General features: G+C 42.0%; 2 protein-coding genes across 13 annotated transcripts in view; one reads left to right on the top strand and one right to left on the bottom strand.

Annotated features, from left to right (window-relative positions):
- Positions 1-478: 478 nt before the first annotated feature.
- Positions 479-10,237, bottom strand: tmem183a (transmembrane protein 183A). Of its 2 annotated transcripts, none has more exons than XM_039797232.1 (8): positions 10,026-10,237; positions 9,580-9,669; positions 6,026-6,196; positions 5,757-5,916; positions 4,714-4,894; positions 3,368-3,448; positions 3,081-3,236; positions 479-2,602 (listed from the first exon to the last, which is right to left on the bottom strand). In XM_039797232.1, the coding sequence occupies exons 1-8, from the start codon at positions 10,087-10,089 to the stop codon at positions 2,417-2,419; spliced, it is 1,089 nt and encodes a 362-aa protein (XP_039653166.1). In that variant the 5' UTR covers positions 10,090-10,237; the 3' UTR covers positions 479-2,416. The 2 variants fall into 2 exon arrangements, with proteins under 2 accessions (XP_039653166.1, XP_039653167.1); XM_039797233.1 differs by having other exon boundaries at positions 3,081-3,233.
- A 3,704-nt stretch (positions 10,238-13,941) lies between these two features.
- ppfia4 (PTPRF interacting protein alpha 4) overlaps positions 13,942-27,856 on the top strand; it is a 59,868-nt gene continuing 45,953 nt past the window's right edge. For 8 of the 11 annotated variants that reach the window (XM_039797227.1, XM_039797229.1, XM_039797228.1 and 5 more), the window contains exons 1-2: positions 13,942-14,303; positions 14,507-14,807. In XM_039797227.1, the coding sequence (XP_039653161.1) occupies positions 14,550-14,807 (258 nt within the window). In that variant the 5' untranslated portion in view covers positions 13,942-14,303; positions 14,507-14,549. The remainder of the gene's footprint in view (positions 14,304-14,506; positions 14,808-27,856) is intronic. The other 3 variants (XM_039797223.1, XM_039797215.1, XM_039797217.1) reach the window with 1 other exon arrangement.

Raw genomic sequence — 27,856 nt, 5'->3', positions numbered from 1 at the left:
CCAGTGTTTGTGATGTTATGTATTAGCGCTAGATGCAGACATTCATCATGTGGAACGCCTTTAATCATAGGACCCACATCATATTGATCCAGGTTTAACTCCCAATTTCACATTTCTGTAGTTTAAAATGTAGGCTATTGTCATTTCACAGCAGGCAGTGTGTGTATGTGTATCAGTATGTGTGATTGTAAAGACCACCTTGTATGACTGCTGTATTTCAGGATGTTGGTCGTCCGGTTTTCTGTATGTTCTTTTGTTTGCTTCACTGGTCGGGAAATATTATGGCCTATTCACTGGTACAACTACACTAACAGCGTGAAAAACGTTCTTACATATAAAATATATGTGAAGAAGAGCCTTTTTATTATGCAGTGACTGTTGGCGCACACCAGTAGTACCCAGTATGACAACAAGAGGGAGGCAAACTCCCCAAATAATATATTGCAAAGTAATATTTCCTGACATGAGACTGGAAGCATTTTGAATGGGCAGTTTTAGTTTTTATTTCAGTGAAGTTGTTTTTTCAATGTAACTCATCTGACAAAACTAGACAAACGACCAGAACATCCACCTGTCTTTATTTCTATAATTGTAAACGGTTTGTTGTTAATCTATATTTTTCATTGACAATATCTTGATATATATGCAATTCAATCCAGGTAAAATAATTTTGAGTGTCTGACAGATGGATAAATCAATGCCAATGGTAACTCTCTCCCCATCATAATCAAGTATGTGATTAGTATGATTCAACACACATTCAACACGCATTAGACAGACCACTTTAAATCACTTCGAGCCATTCAAAGTTGAGAATCAGATTCCACAGGAGGCAGTAGGGTACATGGCTCACAGTCAGCAAGGTGCCAATCAAGATGTTTTTAACCAAGACACACTAGAAAGAAGAAAAAAAAAAATAATAATTCCCCAAATGAGTGGATGAGGTCCGAGGTAAATCATCTCTTTGACCCTTCAGTAAAAAGTCAAAAGTCATTAATATTGACACAATACTAAGTGATGCTGCCTTGAATTAAATACATCAAGAAAAAAAAACATGATTCTAAAAGAATGCAACTCTTGATGTAACATTGTCAACATTCAAAACAATGCAAAACCAAGAAATTTAAGCAACTTTTCAAGTAAGCATAAAAACAAACCAAGGGAGGACAGTACAAATGTTCCACCTGGTAATCCATGAGAAAAACTCCTAGAAATTGTGTTACACACATAGGTTCAACATTCATGTTAAACATGTTGTCTAACGTAAAACAATGGCAGACTTGTGAATCTTTTTATGCAACCGGTAGCTCTAAAAATGTACAAGACCCTCTCTCTGGCATGTCTGTAGGGCTGAGCAATAAGTCAATATTTATCATCTATTAACTATTATTGTGATCATATCACAGTATTTTTTATATTGTAAAACATTATGCACCTGTCTGAGATAACTATGGAAAACTATTTGAAGTTAGATTTCTCCCAGCTGTTCAAAGTGGGAAACTAATAAACAAGCTGTTGTTTTTCACATATAAACAGGTATCAAAACAATCACTGATTTCAGATGATGATCTTCTGGTTTCTTTCCCATTTTACCCAGCCCCACTTCTCCATGTTTTCAGAAAGACTAAGGCCTAGTCCACATGTACACGGGTATTTTATTATATATTATTTTTAAATGTTGCTTTTTTAAATACATTTTGGTCTTTCGTCCACACGCAAACTGCACTGAAGGTCACTGAAAACCGATCTTAATAGCTTTTCTTTTTTTTTTCTTCAGGCCTCTGATTTGCCAACATGGCTTTAGGGTTTGGGATATATCATGGCCACCTGTTGGTTTGGCATGCTGTTTACAGCGCTTCAACTGTGTTTTTGCGTTTTCATTTGGATGGAGATTTTTTTATTTTTTTAAACAATGCTTGTGTTGACAGGATTTTGCTTTAGAACAAAGGAGGGAAAAACCTGGTTGGACAAAAATACCTGCGTACATATGGACTAGGCCTAAGACACTGCTGAAGTTGAGGAGTAGAGGAACTGCCAATGTCCCTATGTGGACATGGCAGATAGATAACAAGCCCAGTCTCTCTGGAATAATGAATAAGGTTCATAGTGGACAATTCTGCACTACATGATTTACATCCATGAAGAGCTTTGATGTTCAAATAACATTCTAAGTAGGGTGTGGAGGTTGCGGTGGTGGATGGGCATGCAACACATTTGATACTGACACTGGAAGGTGGGCTTGCATCCCATCTCAGGCCAGTCAATGTTTGCTTTCTTAAGAATCTAACAATGACAATCAAAATGTGAATGAACACAACACAGGGTTCTGCAGAGTCATCCAATATCATATTTCTGGTGAGTGTACAGGATAACAGCAGGGTTCTTGGTGTGACGTTCTGCTGAGGGGGCAGGACTCCTATGTGTAGGGTGAAGATGGATACTGTGGGTGCCACCAGTCCATGAGCTTTACACTGTGTACGGGGTCCAACACCACCTGGGTCCCACCCTGATCTCCCCTCTTTTTCCACCGCTGGAGCGGCGAGTCCTGGAAGACCAGACGAACGCGGTGGTGGCGCATGTCAGTACTAACGTTGATTGTGAACTATGAGAAAAGACAAAGACAGACCAGTTCAGATTAGGAGAGGAGATAAAGCTACTTCATGCACCAGTTAATGATCAAAAATCGTATTTTAATCCTTGGTGCGGAAGACAATATAAGCTAAAGCAGACTACTGGCAAAAATAATACAAATATAATTGCAAGCATATCATGACAAGCATGTTGCCAGTAGGTGGGGAGATTCAGGATATTTTTGACATGATTCACCTAAGACGGTGTGTCTCTCTCTTTATTCATTATGAGCTTTTATGTGGCTGTGATAGACACCTACAAACTTTATAGACTGTAACTCATAAAAACTACATCCTGCTCCCTAGGTGTCAATAAAAACATCCTTTTTCATTACCTATCACTACCAACATAGGTCAGCTACAGGTTAACACATGCAAATAGTTAAAAGAGCAGTCAGTGCTCCGTATGAAGTAGAAGCCAATATCCACTAAAACCCAAGAGTTACTAACCAGGGTCAGCGTCATGCCCATGACCACAGGAGTGAAGATGAAGTTGAGGGTGGTGACCTGAAGCATGTAGCAGTCAGTGTCTGGGTTTGTGTGGACTTCTTTGTATTGTCTGGGCATGCACAAGGACTTGGCACAACCATTCTTACTGTGTCCCTGCTGGGATGGAGATTACCACAAAAAAAAAAATTATACATGACATCAGCAGCAACAACGACCGGCCATTACTGACTACGTAAAAATCATATTAGGGAAAGAAGTGTAGTATGATTTTAAACAACCCTTTTTACCTGCTTTAAAAACTTGAAGTTGAACTCCCATAGTGCCTCAGGCCGAGTCCCTGACACCTTTCTGACCCAGAACAGTAAACACTGCAAGAGGAAACATTAAATGCCTCAATCATCAATCTTTTGCAAAGGCTAGTTTAATTTTTACAGACAAGCATGCATTTCTTCTGTTTTTTGCAAAAAGGAGACTGAATAAATACATATCAGAGGTTAATGCATAGACTGTATATCTTGATCGCCCCCTGGTGGTTGGCTGCAGTATAGGTCATAAATCCAAAAAGTCTAAAACTAAAAAAGTCAATAATGCACGTCATAAATTTCCCCCAAATGCGGTTTCTCTCATTTTAGGTACTTTTGATCACACTGATGTTTATTCAAGTGTTTATTTATCTGATAACTTTGGTTTTAATTAGTTATTTGATGCTTTAAAAATGGAGTGAAACGTCATAATTGACAGCTGTGATTAACTTGTGATTGGTCAGGCGGGTGTATGGGCGGGACTTCGATATCGCAGTTCCACTGCCCGATCACTACTGCGCTAGTCTCACATTGCCAGCCCTTCCTCCACAGCGCTACGAAGGAGAGTCTGGCGAGTCCACACAGCATTCTGGGATGGGAGAAAAACCTGCTCTCGGTTATTGGCATTTCTTTAAACCAATCACAATCGTCTTGGGCGGTGCTAAGCACCAAGCGGAGCCATGGTGCCGTTGCAAAATAGCCTTCGGGAAGGAACTTGTTTTGGTGGAACGTGTACGTTCAAAAGCTGTTTTAGTCGTGCAACAGAAAACTCAGATTGGACAGATAATCTAGCTAGCTGTCTGGATTCACCCTGCAGAGATCTGAGAAGCAACTAACCATATTCATCATAAATCGACCACTGTTTAAAATTACAACACAAAGAAAGCGGAAGGTAACGGGACAGCCGAAAACAGACATCTGAAAAAAGTGACATCCGGCAGAATTTCTGGCAGAACGAGAGCAATCCCAGAAGCGGACCATCGTGGATATAGACTACTGCTGCACAGACTCTAGCTGCAGAATTACAAGATGGCAGCGCCCGTATCCAGGATATTTTGACTTTACTTTTGTACAGTAGGAGGAAGTGGAGACGACATGTCCATCTTTACATACAGTCTATGATACATATACATAGCCTGGATATCACAAAATTGGTTATCAGCAGGGTCAGTTAGCACTTTTTTTCCCATTTAGCCATTAGTGCACTTGCATGAAAAAGGTGGATCTCTTAATTATAAGCCAATCACTTGCAATAAATAAACAAAATAAAAACAAAACTTTAGCTTTACATCTGTATAGTTAGGTGACCGACTACACATCAGATTATTTACCTTGGAGTTGACCAAGGTTGTGGGCGTGGACTCTGGCAAGGCAGGAATTTTCGAGACACGCAAGCTGAACGGCTCATACAAATGGAAAAGGGAGCGAATCACACGGGCCCGTAAAGCGCACATCATGTCAATACAGTCAGGCTGGAGACGGAATGGCAGGTCAGCATCAATCTTGTAGTGCCTGTGAGAGATGGAAGTGGGAGGGTGAGGAAACATGTTAATTAATCAAAAGCTTATTCAATTACTTTGCTAATTTATTGGACCACATTCAAGACTTTTTATCCTGTCATAAACACTGCAAACAATGGATATGGTCCTCAATTTAACAATAAATAATGAACGTTACATGTATGGTAGTTTCCATTGTAATCATTTTTTATTTATTTTGTACATGTTTAAAAAAATGAATAAAGTGAAATCATGGAACGCAGAGACACAGGTTTTATTCCAAGCAGCACGTTCACTACCTCTGGCTCTTGAGTGAATCAGCAAACTAGTCTTAGATAGCCTTGTTAAACCCTGACGAACTTCCGGCAAATTTGAGATTTGCTCTGCAAGTCAGTCTGGCGAAGAGCCCATTCAAACCCATTTCCAATGTCCCCAAAATCGAGGCACCAATCACAACCGCTTTACGCGACGACGATAACGCATCGACGGCGAGCAGCTTTTTCTTTACATTCAACATGACGGCTACCGAAGCGCAGCGTCACCCGGATCGTTGGTCTGATTGGTTGAAGGACTATCCAATGCGCCCAGAGCTATTTGAGCCGCGTCCGTCGATGACGCCCCTTTGGAAATGAACTGTCAATGAACCTTTCTCAGACCCACTCTCAGTTACAACTGAGAAGGGTCTGGTGTCAGCCAGGCTAAGTCTTAGAAGGAATACACCAATCAACCAAAATCCCATCAGTATTGCCTTCAATTTCAGTTTTAAATTGGGCGATGAGGAACAGAGAGCCTTTTTTCTTGTTAACTTCATAATAACGTCTGCAAAAATACTGTTCACCCTTAACTGCACGCAGTTGATCAATAACACCACTTACCTTTTGTAAAGCCTGGTCCAAAAAGCTGCAGTGCATGTGACCGTCCAGGCATTCCTACAGATTAGAGCAAATCTGCACACATCCTCGGGCCGAATGTAGGAGGCAAGCATTAACCAAATATCCACTGGATACTCCCCCCCATCCCCGCTCTCACTGCTTTCTGGGAAGACAACATGCAAACATCACAGTCAAGGTTGCACAAAATGTTGAGGCCTCCATTTTCGACTCATTCCTCTATGTGCATACTTTAAACAAACTACAAATAATACCCTTTCTCCTCTTGTTTTTCTTCTTGCGGGACGCTTTAGTTTCATGTTCTCCATCTTCTTCGGGGTCTAGGTCATCACTGCTGTCCAAAGCGTCGGCTGTGACACTCACTGAAGATGAGAGGACCTCCTCTACAGCACCCTGAGATGCTTCCAGGCCGCAGAGTAATTTCACTGAAACACACAGTGTTAAGTTAAGCACTTGGATCACCTGTCCAGATATGGCCAAGTGACACTGTAATCTCAAATCATAAATATACAGAAATGTCTGACTGTAACGTTAGTCACTGTGTCCACGTTAGGACACTTATTGGCTAACGTTCTATCAAAATATCTGTTCAAATACAAATATAAATGATCTATTAATGTTTTCAGTTAATTTAATGGTGTAAAACTAAAGTGCATCTTCTTACCTTTCTACCCCGTATATAGTTTTAACTGTTTACTTTAGCTTTTACTTTACAAGAGCCGGCTAAAGTACGCTATCACGGGTGAATTAGCCGTGCGCTACCCTTGGCCATAACCGGACACCCATATCTCCTCGCTGTAAACAACGGCCGTTGCTGGTTTTTCGGGAGTATTAAGTCCCATCAATGCTGTCAAAACTACCGGATCGTACTTCCGTCCTTCACAATAAAATGACATGCTTCAACAACTCTGAATTATGCAATAAAAGCTCCTTAATTTCCAGTACAGTAAAAATATAAACTTTTTAGAGGGAAAGATCGTCGCCTGAGCATTCTTACTTCTTTCCCTCATCAAAGTCACTTTCATATACTAATTAGACATGTAAATGTCCATGTACATATATGAAAATTCATACGTAGATTGTTAGATGGGTATAGATCAATTCTGCTAAAATTTTTTGGTGATGATCGGAAACAAAGTACCGCAAAAAGACCGAAAAGTGCGTAAGGTCGGAAGAGTCCGAATATGGCCAATAGCAGCGAGTAGTGTCCGAACGTGGACACAGTGACGCATTAGGGCCGGGACACATCAGGCCGATTATCGGCCGTGGGACAGTCTGGCGAGGTCAGTGACTCAAATCTGTTCGGTGTGTCCCGTGCCGTCATCCGTCTGGGGGGCTGTCGGCGTTCATTTTGGCCGACCTGACATGTTCGGTTGGCGGCAGGGAAATCGGGACTCCGCCCGAAATGACGAAGGAATGGGGCACTAACTCTCAAAATCTGATGAAAATCTTTTAAACTGACCTTTGTTGAGCTGAAATGAAGACAGATTCAGACACTGCACGGCCTATTTCTCGCTCAAAATGTTTTCAGAAACACGTTTCAGTGAACTATTTTAGTACAATATGAGATCGTATTCTGAACGGCCACCATGACAGTCTGGCTTTCAATTTCCGGAGAAAACAAACCTATGTGACGCGTTCGTCCAATCAGCTGCCGGTTTTCATTTCTTGGGCAACATTACAGATTAGCGCCGCCTGCTGTTGTGGAGATGTATTACGTCTCGTCTCCTCTCGTCTTTTTGGTCTGTTCTGTGGCAGTTTTTTGGACCTCGGGGACGCGACTGATCATATCGACGGGGTTTTCTGTCAACGGTCGCCCGTCGGCTATATGTGTCCCGGCCTTTAGGCTCGTTCGAGATAAACTGCGCCTCGCCTGTAATGTGGACGAGAGCAGGCGGCAGCCGCCGGGGGCGGTAACAAAACTCCGCTGTCAAGTTCCAGCCGTTTCCAGCAGCCTTCAGGCTGAACAGGAAGTCACATAAACACTCACATCCTGTTAGGTCCGATTCCAATTTAATAAAATGTTATCAGACCCATATATAAGCTTGTACGCAGTCTCCAGTTGTTTTTATTATGACAGAGTGGCTGTCAAAATGCTCTACATGTGGCTTCTGCCGATTTTAATTATCAACACACTGTAGATGATGCGTAATCTGAACAGATTTAGTCTCTCTGACTTCTAAACGTAACTATCAGCCTCACAACATGTGGTTTGTACAGAATAAGCCTTTAAATCAGACAAATCACAGTTAAAATCCCTCCAATTCAAAATCAATAAAAAGTTTATATAAAACTTCATCATGTTGAGTCGATTCTGAGCCAATCAGCGGTTAGATCAGCTGAGAGGCAGCAGTTTCCCAGCATGCCCCTGGGTCTTGCTGTCTGTTAAAAAAGCAACGGCGCTGCGGCTGCCTTGATCTCGTAAGTAGGTTATCGTTGCCCACACGTGCATGACGTCAGAGCAAGTCGGGATCAAGCATGGATGTATTAATGGTGCGTTCTTTTTGTCTTGTAATCGCGACTAGTAGCTCGAGCGTGACGTCACATTCGTGTCGAAAAACGAATAACCGCGGGTTGTTGCATTCTTTTTGTCACACAATACTACGAGTCGGAGAAAAGATGGATTTTTGTAACATTTTTAGTAACATTTAGGATTCTATTCACCCAGTTATTGACATATTACACACATATATTTCACAGTTTGATACATGAAAATTACGTTTTGATTAAAGTTAGTCTACTGCTCTGTTTTCTGCTCAAGACTCGGCTTAAAGCCATTGTTGTCATATAGCAACCGAGCATCTCAGCTGCACAAGCTACAAAATAACTAATCAGGCGATATTTAACTCCTAATAAGACTGTAGCGACATGCCTATAGGTAGCAGTATACAGCGCTATGTGTACGACTTCATTTGGTTACAACAACGACAAAAGTGCTTAAAATTGTAGATAACCACAATGTTTACTACGTGTGATGCACGACGTAGCCATCTTTGAAAGTGAGCTCGGGGTCCTCTGAGTTCAGACGACTTGACGAGTCATAAATACGACCTCGGGGGCGTTCTTTTTGTAAATTCCGGGTCGTAACTCCGGAAAACAACTCGTAAAACGACTTTGGTGGACAAAAAGAACGCACCATTACCCTGCGTTCATGCCACCTCGGAATAACAGGCACCGCCCCCCGTGGTTACGTCGTTTTTCCGACTGGCAGCGTTCACATGGTCGGGATGCGTGTTATTCTTCTTCTGTTATATTGGCGTTTGGCATAACAACTTTTTGCATGACTGACACCAACTGTTGGCCATAGCCGAGAGCATCAGGTGTGTGAAAACATGGAGGCCACAATAACAAAAGATTTTCTGCTGTTTTCAAACAGCACATCGCCAGGTGTTTGTTTGTGTTATCTGCAGGACAACCAACGGGAAAAGACACGGATAATGTGTTGTTTTTTTATACATTGGCCTATTTATGAATAATTTGAACATGTTATGTCTGTGTATGTTTCTTGGCAGAGACATTTGTCCACAATAAAATGTGTCATTAAAATATGTTCAGTGAACCAAAGTCGCCTCCATCAAACGTCAGTTGTCAACAACGCGTCACCAACTGGGAAACTCGGGTATCAAAATCCAGCCCGAGTTTCCCACAGGACGTTACGTGAATGGTGACGTTTTCACTCGGAAAAACGTTTTTCCGATGTCCATGAACGCACGGTAAGAGAACAAGTCGGACACAAATCTAACCGGCATGCAACGGGCGGCGATCGATTCTGCGCAGGCCTGGCTCATATCGAACAATCACAAGTTACCTTCTTTTTCAACTGCATTTGCAACAGCCTTCTTCACCCTCCCTGACTTCACAACGGCTGGGTCGGCATCAGCATAATCAGCAACGGTCACTAGGAAAAACAGACATATGTTGTAATAATTATACTGTTGAGAAGTCCCAATTCTTAAAAATATATCAGCAGAACCAGCTGTGACCACTAATTTACTGACAGAAACGTTACATATCTGTAAATGACTTAAGCATTAACGTTAGATTTAGCTAGCTTGCTACCTGCCTAACACTAGCTAGCTAAAGGTAACCGTAGCAAGTCATCAGTTCAACTATGATGCAGTATAATATTGCAGTCACATGATTATATTGTAACGTTGTAGCTAAATTGAAGAGGGGAAACAACTTCAATTCTATCTGTCTGTGAAGTGCTAACAGTGGGCGGGCTAGCTTGCTGGCTAATGTAAAATAACCTACCTGATTCCGAACAAACGTCCCCGGCCCTAAATTTCAGCCGTTTTCGGTTCCCTTTCTTGGGCATGTCGACACCAATGATCTGTGGACGCTTAACGGGCTTGTTGGTCCTGCCATGTCTCTATGGCAAGCTGAGGTAGAGAGAAAAAAAGAAAGATAGGAGATAAATTGAAAAGTGTTCCGCCAGGATCTTCAGCCATCATGGAATGACGTGACGTTGCAAGTAACGCGAGAGTATCGTTGACGTTTCCCCCTCTGCTGCTTTACTGCCATCTACTGGTCATTGGGAATTTTGTAATGATTTATAGTGACCAAGAGTGTAGAAAAGTGAGTCTGTCCCATTATTTTATCAGCCAATTATGACTTGTATTAATATACCAGTTAAGAGTTTCCTTAATTGAGGAATATAGTGTTTGATTTTTTTGTTGTTGTTGAGGAACAATAACACGCACTGAAGCGACTAGGCTTCTTTCCAGAATGCTTCATAAATACTTAAGCCTAAAATAAGATAAGATACTAGGTGAAAGGTATTAATTGATTCCCAGTGGGGAAAATATTTTTTGAAATTATTTTTTATATATAATATATTTTAAAATGCTGTGAGAGTCTAGTTCATACAGAAAGCAGTTTCTCTGGGTATTCCTGCAGAGTCGTGCTTCACTGAAGAGCCATGAGATGGTTCCTGTGTCACTTGTTTTATCTTCCCATCCACTTCTCACTCAACAGCAATGTCAGAAAGTGACTGAAAGTGCAGATCATTTAGTCACTTTGCCACTCATAAGGTTTCTTATACACAGACACTGATCCAGTTAGACTTAGATAATCACCAAGAAAAGGAAGACACTGGCAGAAATCTCTTAGATTGTCAGACCCAAAAGTCGCAATGCTAAAAACATCCACAGTGCTGTGTTCAGTGACCTATCTAAGTATTTTGTGAAAGTGCTGCAGGCCACCGCATCCCAGAATGGCTGTTGACAACATTTTTGTCAAGGACTTGAGAACTCAACTGCAGAGAGCCACATCCCCAGAGCAAATTCTTGTGAAACTAAAGCAAAATTAGTTTTCTGAGAAATATCTGCTGCAGTTCAAAGAAGCCCAAAAAGCAGAGGTGATGCTTTGACCTCTAGTCATGAGAAAGTCCTCCCTGGCAATTAAGTAGTCAGCACAGTCATTGTCTCGTCTTCTCCAACTTCAGAGATGGATCAGAGAAGATTCAAAATAAATCAGGTTCTTCTCATTTGTGGCCAGAGCTTTTATCAAGCCTCCTCAGTGTGTGACATCAACTGTCAAACATGGAGGAGGAAGCATGATGGTCTGGGGCTGTTTTTCTGGATCCAGGGTCAGTGATTTGTACAGAGTGAAAGGCACCCTGACCCAAAACAGCTACCACAGCATTTTGCAGCACCATGTAGTACCCTCTGGTATGCGCCTAGTTGCTCAGGGGTTCATCCTACAGCAAGATAATGACCCAAAACATATGTCCAAGCTATGCCAGAACAAACTTAGAAAAAAAGAACAAGATGGTAAGCTTAAAAACATGGAGTGGCCAGCACAGTCACCAGACTTAAACCCCATTGAGCTGGTTTGGGATGAACTGGACAGAAAAGTGAAAGCAAAGCAACCTACAAGTGCCACACATTTATGGGAACTTCTGCAACAGAGTTGGGAAGAACTTTCTGAAGAATATTTGATTTCCATTTTAGAAAGAATGCCATGAGTGTGTTCAGCTGTTATATCTGCCAAAGGGGGCTACTTTGATGAGTCAAAAATTTAGAATACATTTTGGTTTATAAATTGATTCCATGATTTCTTTTTTAACTTAAATTGTTCATTGTTCTATTCTTTCATTTCAGAGTACAATATGACATTGAACTGCATGAATTTCAATAAAAACCTGGAAAAATTGGGGTGTTCTAAAACTTGTGAACGGTAGTGTGTGTGTATATAGTATTTCTACACCATGGTATTGCTTCTTTTACACCACTGAAAACGTCAAGTGAAAGTCAGATTCAGCCACTAGGTGGCGACAAACAGCCATCACTGTTTCTACCAACTGACTAATATTCGTTGTAGCTTCTGCAGCTTTTAATCTAAATCTAGAAGTGAAATATAATTGAGTGAAGACTTTTAAACTCAAAGTTGTGATATTTTTGCACTGAATGTGTGAATGTATATATGAATGTATTTGTATTTACTTGTATAAACATCACAAAGTTAATATAGCCTACATTGATAGAAAAAGTCTGTTTTAAATAATCATCTGTATTGGCACATAGGAGAAAATAAAGAAATAATTGAAGGAATTAATTATGTGTAATATTTGTATGGGTTAAGATCTATTACATAATGAAGAAATAATAATCATATAGGCCTAGTGAAAATAGACTACAGAATATAAACATTTTATCCAACAAGCTCTGGTTTCATTTAATTTTCCTTAATCATTTCACTTATGTTTCCATGACAATTTATACTACTTTGATGAAATCATTCTTTTTTCAAACTCTTACAACCTTAATCTTGACATTCACTTTACACTTTACAGAAGGCAAACCCTTGCGGAACTTATGTAGTAGGCTATTTAAATTCACATCTCATCATCTGATAGTGTGTCAGTCATAACTTAAGTGTGCTCAGCATTTTCCCTTGACACTGAACTGAGATTGCCATTCAGTCACAATATCACTGTTGATTTTTTTTAGAGCTAACACTGGTTACAGTTAAATTTCAAAACATGAAGCTAAGAGGAAATATGAGGTTTACATTGGCACTATGGGGCATTAAGACAAAATAAGGCCTATCTTTAATATATATATATATATATATATATATATATATATATATATATATATATATATATTACATTCATGCTTCAAGTCTTTAAACTTTTGACAGGTTTGTTCACACTTTCAAACTTATTTAATTTGAACCAGCAAATAAACACTGTCACCTGTGTCAGATTCAAATATTTGTTTTCTATGTGCCAAGGGCACCTTTGGATAGATAATTATTTTAACTGTATTGTCAAAACCACAATGTCTCACTAAAGAAAATCAATTAAAAGCTCTTGGACTCCTCCATCTTTTATTTAAAAAATTTTTTTTTAGTAAAATGGTCCCTTTTTTACCATGCAAAGTGGTTCTAGACATGGCTTGGCTTCTTTCACCCACAAATATTTGCTGAAACACAAATAATCTTGAAGGAAGATATAGGAAAGGATATGCATGTTTATAGTAAGGTAGGCTATCATGTGTATTACTATGTGAAAACAGTTCACTGGAGTCAAAAGAGAGCAACACGTCTGTCAACCAATTATTGTGAGAAGTCGATTGTCATTACTGTAGCACATTATTTGATGTTTAGAGCAAACAAAGTCCTAAACACTGCAATCCATGCAACAAGAAAAATAGCTCTTGATCACGGGCACAGTGGTTGATATATCAGGGCCTTGGTGTTAGTCACTCAGAGCAATGTACAATATTATGTATAATATTAAACTTCATTTCAGATCCTGCAGGGTGCTCTGCTCATGCACTCTTAGCGCACAACCATGCTATTGGTTAAACTGGTGCCGCTTGAACGCGCATCACGATCAACTGTCAGGTCATGAACGCGCTTAGTGGTGCTGATGTGTCAAGTTAATTACATTTTACCAGTTAAGGGTCAAGTATGTGCTTACGGTAGAAGCATGATACTAGCGCAGAGTTTAGAGATTATCCTATGACATGAGTGACCGTCCAGCTAATTCCAGTCGCATGTGGTGCAGAACGTTTATAGGCTGAACGCTGGGAGTTGGTCCCTTATTTCCAGAGCTGTAGCCTGGTGACAACTGCATTTCCCTGTGTGTTGTGTGTGTGTGTGTCTGAGAGAAGAGAGAGAGAGAGAGAGAGTGTGAGTGTGTGTGCGTGAGTGACTCTGTGTGTGGGAGGAGTGAGCGTCGGTTCGGTGGCGGTGTGAAGAGATGGAAGGCGGATGCAGATAAAACTCGCTCTCACTGTCCCCAAGACTATGGACGCAGATTAAACATTTCCTTTGGGATATTTTCCTATATTTTTTGTTTGTTTTTCCTGCCAATGTGCTATGATCTCCGCCGTGCTCGCGGGCACCACCCCTCCACACGTACCCGTCTATCTCTGAGCTGTCAATCATATCACGCCGGGATTTCTACATGTGAGTGCATGGCGCGCCGGGCAGGGCGGATCTGCTCACGGGGTGAAAAAACGCCGGTTAATATGGATGAAAGGTCCACCATCATCTTATCATTTCAATCACTCTGATTAGGTAAGGCAATATAAAGCTTAAGGATGCACGCTTGCATGGTGCACAAGAAATGTAGCCTAATGCAATGGGAATAAGACGCAGCCTATCAATACGATTGCATTGGCTGTCCGTTGCTACGGGGCGTCATTAGGCCCTCTTATCATTATTGTAAATCTGTTTATCAGGCTTGTAATCCACATATGTCCCCTTCTTAATCCCGACAGCGACACTGTCCTATAGCGTTGCCCAGACCACAGAGCGGGGAAGATGATGTGCGAAGTGATGCCGACCATCAACGAGGGAGACTCGGCTGGTCCTCCCAGAGGCACCGGCGGCGTCCCGAACGGCTCGGACCAGGAGGCCAACTTCGAGCAGCTGATGGTCAACATGCTGGACGAGAGGGACAAGCTGCTGGAGTCCCTCAGGGAGACTCAGGAGACCCTCATTCAGTCTCAGACTAAGCTGCAGGGGGCGCTGCACGAGAGGGACGTGCTCCAGCGGCAGATCAACGCTGCGCTACCTCAGGTGAGGAGCAGTCGGCCTCTGGAGGGGGGGCGGGGGGGCTGTGGTGTGGGTTAAGACGGGGGGAAAAATTGTCCAAGGGAGCAGCAACCGTTAAGGTAAAATATGGTATTGAATTGGACAGGAGGCTGGATTACCAGCCAGACAGAGTGGGCAACTGCCGGGCCCCCTCCCGAACTCCATAGCCCAAAAGCTCCAATGGTTTGTGCTAATGTGATTGAAAATCTGATTTGGAATATGCACCAAATGGCATTAAAATTGCATTGAGGTGGATGCAAAAAACAGATATAGGTTGCACAGAAACTGGGAGGCTAACACCTTATTTTGCTGATGGTGACTGATGGTGACTGATTTGGAGCAAAGTAAATAACAGTACCTTGACAATAGGGCCGGTGGGTTGAAACATGGCAACAAACAAGTACCACTGCTAGAGCTAGACCTGAAGAAGTTGAATTGTACTGTTTAATTTACAAGGAGGAGACCAGAGCAGTATTTCACTAGTAAGCTTGGGTTTCTCTAGGTATACACTTCTGCTAGGGAACCCCGCCTCTAACACTTCCGGGACACATGTCCCGGGATGTCACCATGAGATTAACTGTGAAGATGATGGGGATATACAGGCACATACCACTTTAAAAGCTAATAAGTGGCAGTGTGTCAAAAAAGGGGAATCTAAATGCCTTGCAGGTAGAAAGGTAATGTAGTAGGTTGAGAGGGGGATAGGAGGTAGATGGAGGCTTTTTACTCACTAGAAGAATGTTGTCTGACTGTAGAGGTCTGGGCCAGTTGTTGAGAACCTTGCTGATCAGAGAGGAGGGCAGGGCCCCCCTATCATGGGCGATTTTAGACCCCAGGCTCAAGCCTCATCTCAGCCCTCCTTAAAATTATAATAATAATAAAAAAAAAAAATTTAATTAATTTTGGTGCTTAAAGTTAGAGTTGCAAACTTGTCTGTTGGTGACAGAGGACAAACAATTACAGGTCTAAAGGGCTTGAAACAGGTTTAATATCCTGTGTCGCTGTCGCCAATGCACCCGTAACCCAGTCCAGAAAAGGGTTAACAGAAAGGTCAGAGATTATCAGCTAATGAAATTACTGATTTAGCAGGGGGGGGGGTTAACACTTTTGCATGCACTATATCCTAACACATTATCATTGGGGGCTGAGCCCCCCTAAAGGTTGGATCCTAGAATCGCCCCTGCCACCTATCATTATCTGGATTGTAAGCAGTAACCTGCCTGTCAGTGGTAATGTGAGTCAAAGGAGCTAATGGTAAACTGGGATATCTTTGACGTTTGTAGCCTATGTGTGTGTAAGTGTGTGTATCTAAGAGAAAGAGAGCTGAATAAGGGCTGCTGCAGCCACAGAGCATGACGACAATGAAACCTCAGCACATAAAGCTGTGTTACCCTCTGACCCTCTGGTGTAAATGCGCGTGGCATGATGTCACAATTCGTGTGTGTGTGTGTGTGTGTGTGTGTGTGTGTGTGTGTGTGTGTGTTTTTTTGTGTGTGTGTGTGTGTGTGTGTGTGTGTGTGTGGTGTGTGTGAGAGAGAAAAAGAGAGAAAAAGAGAGCGAGGGAAGAGAACCATGCTGACGATGACAGCCTCACTGCAGCCTCTTGTGAAAGAAACATGGCCGCTTGCTAGTGTACTTGGCCCTTGGCTGCTTGCTTCCACACATGCATACATGTCTGTGTGTTTGTGTGTGAATATTTGGAAGAGGAGAAAGTGGGTAGAGGTGTCATGCTTGTTTTCTAATCCTCCTTGGTTCAGCGTAATGTTTTATTCTAGCAATAATACAAGTATTAGTTATACAGTCATAGACCTCAGGGACATTATGCAGACATGACTGGCACGTACATGCACAAGCTGTCTCCTGCTCTCTCTCTCTCTCTCTCTCTCTCTCTCTCTGAAAACACTACACACACGGATGCACAAAACACAGCAGTGGTCATTCGTTTCCACACCAGCCACAGATCCGAAAAATGATGCAATGGCCAGTGGGTGAAGCAATACTGAGAAATTTGAAAATCTTAGTTGCAGTTGATTTCTACTCAGTTTTTGTCTGCTCAACTGAATAAAAATAAGGATAGTCTGGCCCTGATGCATCATTGAAAATTGCAGAGTGTATCTTGTCATGATGAGGGGGAAGTGTGGAAAAAAGAACATACTTTATCTGATATCTCGAGTTTGGGTGTGATGAATACATTAGAGCAATGTTATAGCAGTTGGCGATGCTGCTGACCCTACCATCCTATTTGTGTCAGTGATAATTTGGCTGATTCGCGGCTGTGCTCAACATGACCATAGTTGGTGTGTTTATGCCCTCGACTACAATATCACAGCTTTCTGTTTGCTCTTGCCGCCTTTCTTAGCCCTGCAGTCAGCAGGGTCTAAATATGTGTTGCCGGCTATGAGAGATACAGTATATCTTTCTCTGTGTGTGTTGAGTTCTTTCTGCTCCCAAGGTGTAGACTGATGTATGAGTGTTGGCACAGCAAGGCAGCCTTTTTTGCCCAAATCCAACCACTCTTTCCTTTCCGTTTGCCTAACAAACATTTGTCATCTTCACCTACACGGTGTGCACATGTGTGTGTGTGTGTGTGTATTTGTGTTTTGTTTTGTAGGTTCCCTGACTCCACGGGACTGGTCTGACCCAGAACTGTCAGATCTATGTCTCTCCTCCACACACACACACACACACACACACACACACACACACACACACACACACACACACACACACACACACACACACACACACACACACACAGCGATGTGAGCAATTCAAAATGTAATGCTAGTCAATGTCGTCATTGTTAAAAATACATAAACCCACATCACCTTGCATCAGTGCTCAAATGTTTTGCCTCAGCAGCACTGTAAAAATGGGACGACGTTGCCATTTTATCACAGACGCACATACACACACACACACACACACACACACACACGCACGCACACACACACACACACACACACACACACACAGACTTGGATGGATATGTTCATTAGCTACAGAGAATAGAGTTTCAGATTAACATGTCAGCCCATTACAGTGCAAAATGCTTCTAATACAACCCACAGAGATGGGTTTGCCCATATACAAATTAGGTTTTAAACACATACACGCACATTCATGCTACAGTATACGCCACACACACACACACACACACACACACACACACACACATACACACACACACACACACACTAAGGCCTGTTCTGTGTGAGAAAAACTGTTCTGACACTGTCAAGTAGAATGTGTTGTAAAGCGAGTGTGTGTACATATGTGTGTAATGCAGAGAGATATACTATACTATACTATACTATACTCACTATATTTATGTGTAATATATTTCTATATCACTTCATTATTAAGTGTCTATTATTATACTCAAGTGACATACCGGTAATATAAATCCTATTGGGGAACTTGCAAGAGACATTTTAAACGTGATCAGAATCAAAGAAATAGTTCAACACATTTTGAAATGAGCTTATTTGCGTTCTTGCCGAGCGTTAGATGAGAAGATTGATACCACTCTCCAAAGTCTGTGAGTTAAGAACTGAGTTGGAGAGCAGATGGGAAACAGCTAGCATGGCTCTGTGTGTGTTTTGTTTAATCCATACACAAACAGAAATAAAAATGACAATTTGTAGGTTTTTTTTGAGGGGGGCGGGGTATTTGAAGCTATTTGTTACTTTTTTATTATTACTATTTTTGATGAACAACCAGTCTCCGCTGGTTGATTGGAGCACAGAACTTTGTCATTGTCATTTTCACATGTCTGTACATGTTTGTTAGTTTGTTTGTTTTATTGTGTGCCTTTAGTGTTTTAACATGTTAGGAATTAACAAAATAAACTAACCGATCGAGGCAACAAAAGACCAGCAAATCCTGTGTTCTGTGAGGTAAAATAAATTTTTTTGTCAATAGAGTCTGAAGGCTTTGACGAGAGCAGAGATAACAGCTTCAGTTCCCCCTGTGTACACTTAAGGTGCTTCCAAACTTATAGTTTGGAAGACTCGGTGTGATTCGGGGATGAAGTTGCCTAACTGTTCCTTAAAAGGAGCCCCACTATTTTCGCGGTATAATAACTTTTGTGGCTAGTAAATTAGCTTTCCAAAGTCTGAGAATATTTTCTCTGTGAGATAACAACGTAGCCTCCAATCCTCCATTTTTCAAAGAGGTGTTTGCCTTCATGGTGGGATTGTGAGTTTCATGTTGTGTTTGGTGGGTGTGTTGTGATGTTGGACACCTGTTCCAGTCAGAGATAACACTGGCTATTTTTGCCAGCATACAAATACACAGCTAGAAAGACACACACACACACACACACACACACACACACACACACACACACACACACACACACACACACACACACACACACACATACACTACACACACCTCACTGCCCTTCCAAAACAACAACTGCCATTTAGCTTGTTCTAAATTCTATTTAGACACACACACACACAAACACACACACACACACACACACACACACACACACACACACACACACACACACACACACACACACACACACACACACATACAACCTTTTATATGTAGTGTTGTTTTCTTGACCTCACACACCACTTACGTCCTTTGACTTCTCATAGCAGTGATTGGTGCATACCTTTTTACAGACACATACATTCTCTCTCTCTCTACACTCACACACAAAAACACACACACACACAAAACACACACACACACACACATACAACCTTTTATATGTAGTGTTGTTTTCTTGACCACACATCACTTACGTCCTTTGACTTCTCATAGCAGTGATTGGTGCATACCTTTTTACAGACACATACATTCTCTCTCTCTCTCACACACACACACACACACACACACACACACACACACACACACACACACACACACACACACACACACACACACACATTGTGCACATACATTCCCTGAGCCTCATCCTTCTTCCTGTTTCAGGTATCAGGTGTTGAAGGTCCTTCTCCAAAATCTAGATGTGACACTAGTTTATTTCATTGTATCTTTCCTGTTTGTTGGACTTTTTTCTTCACTTCACTCCTCCCTTGGTCCCCCTTTCTTATTTCTGACCTCTCTCTATTTCTATCTCTCCCTTTTTTCTTTCACACTCTCTCTGTTTATCTAACTCATCAATATCCCAGTAGTCCATTATCTGGTCCCTCAGACAGTTCTCGTCCCTTGCTATTCCTGCAGCTGACCTTAGCCCACAGTCTAGTATGGGAGGGAAGGTTACACAAATTGCTCACTGTTTAAAGCTCTGCAAAGCACCCTGTGTTTGTGTGACAGCATAACAGTTGGGCACCATTTATCTCCTCATTTGGTCTTAATGAAGATTTGGTTCTGGAGTTAGACATATTAAGAGTGTGATATACTGAGATGCATTGCTGTAATTCGGTAGAAGAAGAAACTCTTGAGGTGTGTTGAGGTAATGATACAGTAAAAGTTAGCAACCTCAATCAAACAATCACCCATGTGTACAAAAGTCAATTCTGGGCTTATCTTAAACTGCCGCTTCAGTGCAGTAGCCACAGAAGAGCTATGTGACAATGAGCAAGATTTCCTGAGACACTACAATAGGCTAATAAATAATAATTCATTAATAAGGGCTGTTTTCTTGTACAAAATTAAATATGTTAAGTTAAATGTACAGTGCAAGACATAAAAAAGACAAGAGGCTAACGAATGTCAAGATCAATATTTGTGTAGCCTGACACAGTATTTTCACAGACTAACACGTCATGTCTCTGGCATAGAGTAAATATTATATTATTGTTATTATTATTATTATTATTGTCATATTTAAGCGGGTGGCATATGCATTAGTTTTATTCTCAATTTAATTTACAGAGCAATCCTGCAAAGTTTTTAGGTTAACTATAGAAGAGACTAGGCAGTGTTTCCTCTATGTTGATAGCATAGTGGCGGTGCGCCACGGTAAAATTTCCAGCGCCACGGTATCAGAAATAGGGCAGACGCACAACAGGGTTTCCGCTATGTACACCACGCACCACCGTTCCTTCGGCTGTTTATGAAAAGTGATAAAGTCGTAGAGCTGTCTGTTCTACTGAACTCAAGTAATTCGCTCTCTCTACCCCTTGGGTGAGCAGAGCAACTGGAACAGTGACAGGACGTCATCACTCGCAAAGTCATGGCAACCAAATAAACAACAGGGCGAGTACTACTTCACTCAGGGCTGGACTGGCCACCTGGCATACCGGGCATTTTCCCGGTGGGCCGACACACTTTTGGTCCGAATTGCCGATACAAATAGGACTTTTTTTTATTTATTTATTTGTTTTGGCCGCGCCGGCCCATAAAGAACTCACAGCGGCCCATTGGTTAATTTTCTTTATTGGCACTGGCCTGACCCAATCAAATCCACTATGGCCACGCCCCCCGGCCCTGAGACACAAGATATTGGTTGTGACCACTGTGCCAGAGACCAGCTGGTCCTGACCACACAGATCTCCATTATCAATAAAAATAACAATAATAATCATAATATATCTGATATAGTGTATTGTATAGACAAAAGATTATGATCTCTGACATTTATCCAGCTAACAGTGCTGCCAAAACGACAGGAAAGGGGAGAAAATACTAAAGCCGCTTCACAGACCACAGGGACCACAGGGGAGACCACTGAGGAGCTGGTCGAGACCAGTGTCTCTAGCGCCCCTAGTGGCAGTAACCACTGGTCCGTGCCAGAGACCATGGTCCCGAGACAGACCACAGAATCGACTACAACCCCCTCTACACTTTTGTCCAAAGCGACAAAATATGAATCTTACAATAGTTAAAATTAACAGTAAACTGTTTTTAAAGTTGCTAAGCCAATATTAAGCAAAATAGTAATAATAACAATAATGGCAGTAATGTATCAAATATCAATAATAAAAATACCATAAATATACAAATCATAACTTAAGAATGAATGAATTATTTAAGTGTAAGATCAACAGATAAGTCTTGAAGGATCCAAAACTATCACATGAACGCAGAACACTAGGCAACTCATATCATAGAATGCATGCATATTTTAAGAGGACTGTCTGCAGAGAATGTGTCTGACCAATCATGGTGGGTGTGGGCCGCCTGGTCCAAAAATGCCAGGGCCAATTTTTTGTCCCAGTCCAGCCCTGACTTCACTCAATAAGTGATAAACCGCGACGAAAGCCGCGACATGAAATCCACACTCACGCGGGTCCCGTGAAATTTGACAGCTACAGTTTATTGGAAAATAGTGTTGGGCACGCTGACTTTGATGAATTTACTGTTTATCAGACCCCAGATGCCTCTGACTCCCCGCTGCAGGAGAATGCTGTATTCCTCCGACACGCTGTATTAACGTTACTGTTTTAAAACCTTTTTCCAGGTTAGTGGGGGTGCATACCGCTCAAAACCAACATGAAAACCGTAGCTAGCTAGTAATGTTCACTCAGCGTTTAGTTTTGTTGTTAAACTGTGTGTTAAATGAGCAGTGACGTTAAATCACCCTACGGTACCATCTATTTGCTGGATGGTACAGTCGGCAGACCACCCACCACGATGATATCGTCCATCGGCACAACCCTACAATTCATCTTTCAGAAAATCTCTAAAACTATATTCTCTTAACTGTGGTTTAACTTATAACCTTGCTGCAGTATTGTACAAATGTACCCCAGGGTGTGCCACTATGCTGTGACATATCTGTTGGGTGTGGTTACAGGTGCAACAGAGCACCCTTCACTGATGGTTGGATGTGGTCAGAGGTCAGGACAGTGAAACACTGCCTTTCAGTCTGGTGTTAAAGTACTACACTACAAGAACAATGAGGAATGCAGTTTATTTACTTCATGAATAAATCAGCCTCAAAATATGTGCACCCTGGGTAATAAAGGAAAAAAAAAACATCATAGATCATAGACCCTAATCAACCCCAGTATTGCAAACAATAAATATGAAGGCGTACATCCCCATTGGTATTGTATACTAAAGGTTGGCTCGGCCAGTAGAGAGCAGGGTATCTCACTCTACTTGAACCAGGGCCAGCAGAAGTGAGCCTTGCAGGCTTGGTACTCAGCCATCATAGTTACTGTACTAGAGGTGTGTTTTGCTAACAGGTACAGTGTGAGAGGGAATGTGTCACAAGCTAATATACAACTCTGCAGAGGAAGAACTCTGAGGTTCCCCTGTACTGTGTTTGGAGATGGCCTGAGCTTATCATGACAAACACACACACAAACACACACACACACACACACACACACACACACACAGCAAGGCACAAACACTCTTTCTCACATCTGCACCCATCCACAAACAAATAATAACACACACACACACATTGCCTCTGTTTTTTGTTAAATGTCAGCATGCTGCGTCTACATGTCGCCCTACAGTCTATGTGTTTGCATGTGTGTGAGCGAGCATGCCCATGGCTAGTGTTGCTTATGCATGGATGGCTTAGGCAGCTTTGTGCATCATGATAGGAGAACATTGAGGAGGGTGGACGAAGTACGTTGAAAGCTTACCAGATCGCATTGGTCTGCTGTTGAAGTCCAAATCTTTTGCTACATATTATGTAAGCACCAGATACTGGAATTTGGGTTGATGTAAAGGAAAGTGGAGCATGAAGTGAGCAGCTGAATGTCACCAAGAAACCCTGTAAAAAAAGAGAGGAAGACATTGAGAGAGAGAGAGAGAGAGAGAGAGAGAGAGAGAGAGAGAGAGAGAGAGAGACTATGAGACTGAAAGAAAGAGAGAGGGCACACTCTTGCGGACTCAACCGAGAAGGAGGATGTTCTTATCCTTACCTGCACCAAACCTCTGCTTATCCCCAACCATCTCCAATCTATCTTTTTAAGGATGTTTTGGGGCAAGAAGTGAGAAAGAGGGGGAGAGAGATGCAACAAAGGTCCCTGGTTTGTTGTTGTAGTTCTTGGTTGGCATCTTAACCCCTGGGGCCCCTCAACCAGCTCCAATCTTAACTTAAACAAAACTATGTTCACTAAACTTATCCATCTCAAGGTTTATACCTAAACAGGAAACCCCAGTGTTTCACTACTTGGCTCTTATTTCACATCTCTTGCCATCATTTATTTGGGTTATCATAGCATTGTATTCACCAAGTTAATTGCTGAAATCTGGGAATGCGGTGACATAGCTAAAAAGTAGTCAAACGGGGAAAGACATGGAAATTGCCTGACGACTATAGGACAAGATGTAAACATGCCAAAAGTGTATCCAGATTATGGAAATCACTTTATTTGTAGGTAAAACTGTAGCGCGCCTTTGTTTTCTCTCTCAGTCAACCTGGGGGTTTGTTTAAAACCTGAATGATTGTCTGACTGCCTCATCAGACCTTTTTTTTTTTTTTGCAATTTTGCCACATTCCCAGATTTCAGCAATTTTCTTTATTATCCTTTAATCTCGTGCCTTTTCCTAACCTTCCAATTTGATGGACTAGTCATCCTCGCTTTCCCTCCTGCTGCATCACACCAGCTTTACATCAGCTGTCAGTCTCTTCTTCGTCCACTCCTTTCCTTAGTATGTTGTCCAGTCTTGAACGCACACCCAACATCTTTGACATGGTCAGACCGACTCCTGGCAAGGGCTTGTGCACAGCTTATGGGCCGCTGAGCACTAATAGTTTATTAGTGTGCAAAGCTAGCTCCCCACGCTGCCCTGCCACACCATGGTTTCTGTGCTCCATCACTGAGTAGCATCCATCCTTTGCTCGCTTCACCCCTTTGCCAGTACCATCTGGCTCTCAGCACCAGGCACATTTAGCTCAGCCGGGCGCCAATTTGTCCCCCTGGCTGCCTGGTAGCGAGAGAGAGTAAGGGAAGGGAGAGGAAGAGTGGGAAAGAGAGATAGATATAGAGAGTATGTCAAGGGAAAAAAAGCAGAATCAAGCCTATCTCCCCAGCAGCGGGGATGCATGCTCTGGTAATGGGGAGAATGTACAGTCACTGTGTGTGTGTGTGTGTGTGTGTGTGTGTGTGTGTGTGTGTGTGTGTGTGTGTGTGTGTGTGTGTGTGTGCCCTCTCCCTGGTAATAAGAGCAGAGTGATTGGAGTTGCAGGACCACCAGAGGGGATGGCGAGAGTAATGAAGGAGGGAGGCAGGAAAGGACAGAATGAGGAGGAGGAGTAGGAGGAGGAGGAGGAGGAGGAGGAGGAGGATGTGAGATGAAGTTTTCCAGCCAGCAGTTAAGCCCACAGCGGCCTTGCCATGTATAACAACTACACTATTGGAACTCTGTCAGTTCTTTTCCCCTCCTGCAACTCCCTCAGAATAGAAGATAAAGCATCGGTGGGAGGTGTGGATACTGAACTGGGGTTTGGGTGTAGAGGTGGGGGAGGTTGAGTGTGTGTGTGTTTCAGAAGAGTATGGCAGGGTCTCAATGCCCAAGATTATCACACACAAATGCAAACACACACAGTAGTAGAGGGGACATTTTCCAGACCCCAGTCCTTCCCACCAAGAGACTTAAGCAGAAGCATAGGCAGCAGCATCAGAAGCTAAGTCCCTGGCTGGACCCTTAAAGGGATTTAAAGAACTTCAAAATGCTTCATCTGCTCCATGAAATGCAGCTTGTCAGTGTCTCACAACATAGCACATACCCCCCACTGGTGACTGTCAATAACACCCGCGCACGCACACGCACACATACACACACACATTTGAGGGAGCGTGGTGGTGCAAGTGAAATGAAGGATTTAAGAGAAGGACACAGTGGTAGGACAAATATTGCTGTATATAGCCAAAGGTCTCCCTAGCTACTGAACACATCATTCCTTATGTGTGTTTGTCTTTATTTGTTTAATCCTTTTTTGTGCATCTGTGAGTCACATTTACCCATAATACAAAGGTATAAACTGATTAAACACCAAACATGTGGGTGATATGGAAAGTATTTTTCCAGAGTAGTGTGGTTGACTAAAACAAAGTTCAAATTGATTTATTAAGAAGGAATTTATTTTCTTCATACATTGGTTAATTATTTGGAAAAAAAATCACTTTACACATCCTAGGAAACACAAATTTGGATACGGGTTCTGCCATCTTGTAATTTTGGAGCCAGAGTCGGCACAGTAGGGATCAGACAGTGGATCCCGCCCATACACCTGCCAACCAATCACGAGTCAGTCACAAGCTGTCAATAATGACGTTTCGTCCCACTTTTATAGCATCAAATAACTAATTAAACCAAACAAACACCAGCGTGATAAGAACAACTTAAAATGACAGAAACCATCTTTAAAATGTATTTGAAGTGTACTTTGATATGTTAGCTTGGTCCATGGATGTATTGTATTAACTGGATACTGGATCCCAAAATTGCGCCTATTCCATTCTATAGAGTTGCTCGCCTGGTGCATACACCAAAAAGTTTCTAAGCTTCTGGGTTTACTTCCGTGATATGCGTCCCAACGAATATGCGCTGTAGTGTTTCTCCCGCTGGTCCCGTCGGCGAGTTCCCGCTCAGCCCAGGCTCTTTTACGATTGGGCCGTTTTTTGTGGCCCCTGAACAACAGTTGCTGCAAGGTTGAGCGCTCTTACTGAGGACCTGGTTTGGTCCATGTCCCATCCGCTAACATTAAGGGGGTGGGTTTATAACCTATACTGTACCCACCACCAGGTGGCGATCAAGATGTTTTGGTTTCACTTTTGGGAAGCTGTCAAGCCGTCCATATTTATATACAGTTTATGGTCTGTAACCATGAGCAATACCTTTCATATTACACATTTAAAATATAAAAATATTGATGAGTGCCCTCTTATCTAATTCGTTTATTTAAGTTAAACCAGGAGTCAAGTGCCGGGATCCAGAAAGTAACTCTGCAATGCAATGGAGTTAGGGTAATAATTAATGTTCACTATGTATTTACTTTAGTCTAGATGTGCGGGTTAAACTGAATTGTCATTCTTGTCTTCTGCTTCTTCTGTTGAATCACCGTTGCTTTAAATGCAGGAATACAGAGTTCAAATTTCTGTAAAATGTTCATGCGATTGATAAATAACACAGCAGACACTTTAAAAAAAGAGACCCGGGCTGTGAAACATAGAATATGATCATTGTCTCGTATAGTACTCAATTAGTTACTCCTGGTAAACAGACATTATTGATTTCTTGCATAATAAAATTGTTCAAGTGATGAATTGCCCACAACGAGTCAGCACTTCTCAGTGTCCAACTGGGCTGATACGTCACACGCGCACAGCCACACATGCACGTGTGCATAAACACACACAGAACACTCACTTAAATGAGAACACAGACTCAAATGTGTCTTGCAGGGAAAGATGTATGTGCTGATGTGAATGAGATGTTAGCCAGCTCAGAGCGCTTTGATGGCTGGCCAGACACCAGAATACGCCGTGTTCTGAGGATAGGCTTTGATAAATACATGATGACATACACACCTATTACACCACTGAATAGACCCTATCTGAGGCAGACTTCACTAAGTACATACTGGAGAAACTAATAAGATATTTCTGGTGCATGTACATCCACAGAAAACTCTCAGATCGTCTTGTCTCTGTATTAAATCACGACCCGTTTATTCAGCACCACCAACAGCAGTTCTCGGCTGCAGTCTGTTATTCATTTAATTCCAGCTCCTTTCGCAGACATGTGGGTTTGTGCAGACATTCAAAAAGTTTAATATACACGTGGCCAGGTTGGCTCAGTGGGTAGAGCAGGCGCACGTATACTTAGAGGTTTATTCCTCGATGCAGAAGTCAAGGGTTTGATTCCGACCTGTGATGATTTCCTGCATGTCTTCCCTCTCTCTCTCCCCTTTCTCACCTAGCTGTCCTGTCAAATAAATAAAGGCAGAGAAGCCCAAAAAGTAATAAATTTAATATGCACACATATACAAACTCTATTCCTGTGTCTTTGAGTTTGTGGTGAAGTTGTTCTGCCGCAGGTTTTTGTGTCTCCTTGTTTTCTGCAAAGCATAACAACCTGTTGTTTGAAATCACTTTATGAATACACTCGAGTTGACTCAGTCAAGATCCATTATC

The sequence above is a fragment of the Perca fluviatilis genome, chromosome 4, assembly GCF_010015445.1.
Source record: "Perca fluviatilis chromosome 4, GENO_Pfluv_1.0, whole genome shotgun sequence".
Lineage (NCBI taxonomy): Eukaryota > Metazoa > Chordata > Actinopteri > Perciformes > Percidae > Perca > Perca fluviatilis.
This window is presented reverse-complemented; position numbering and strand designations above follow the sequence as displayed.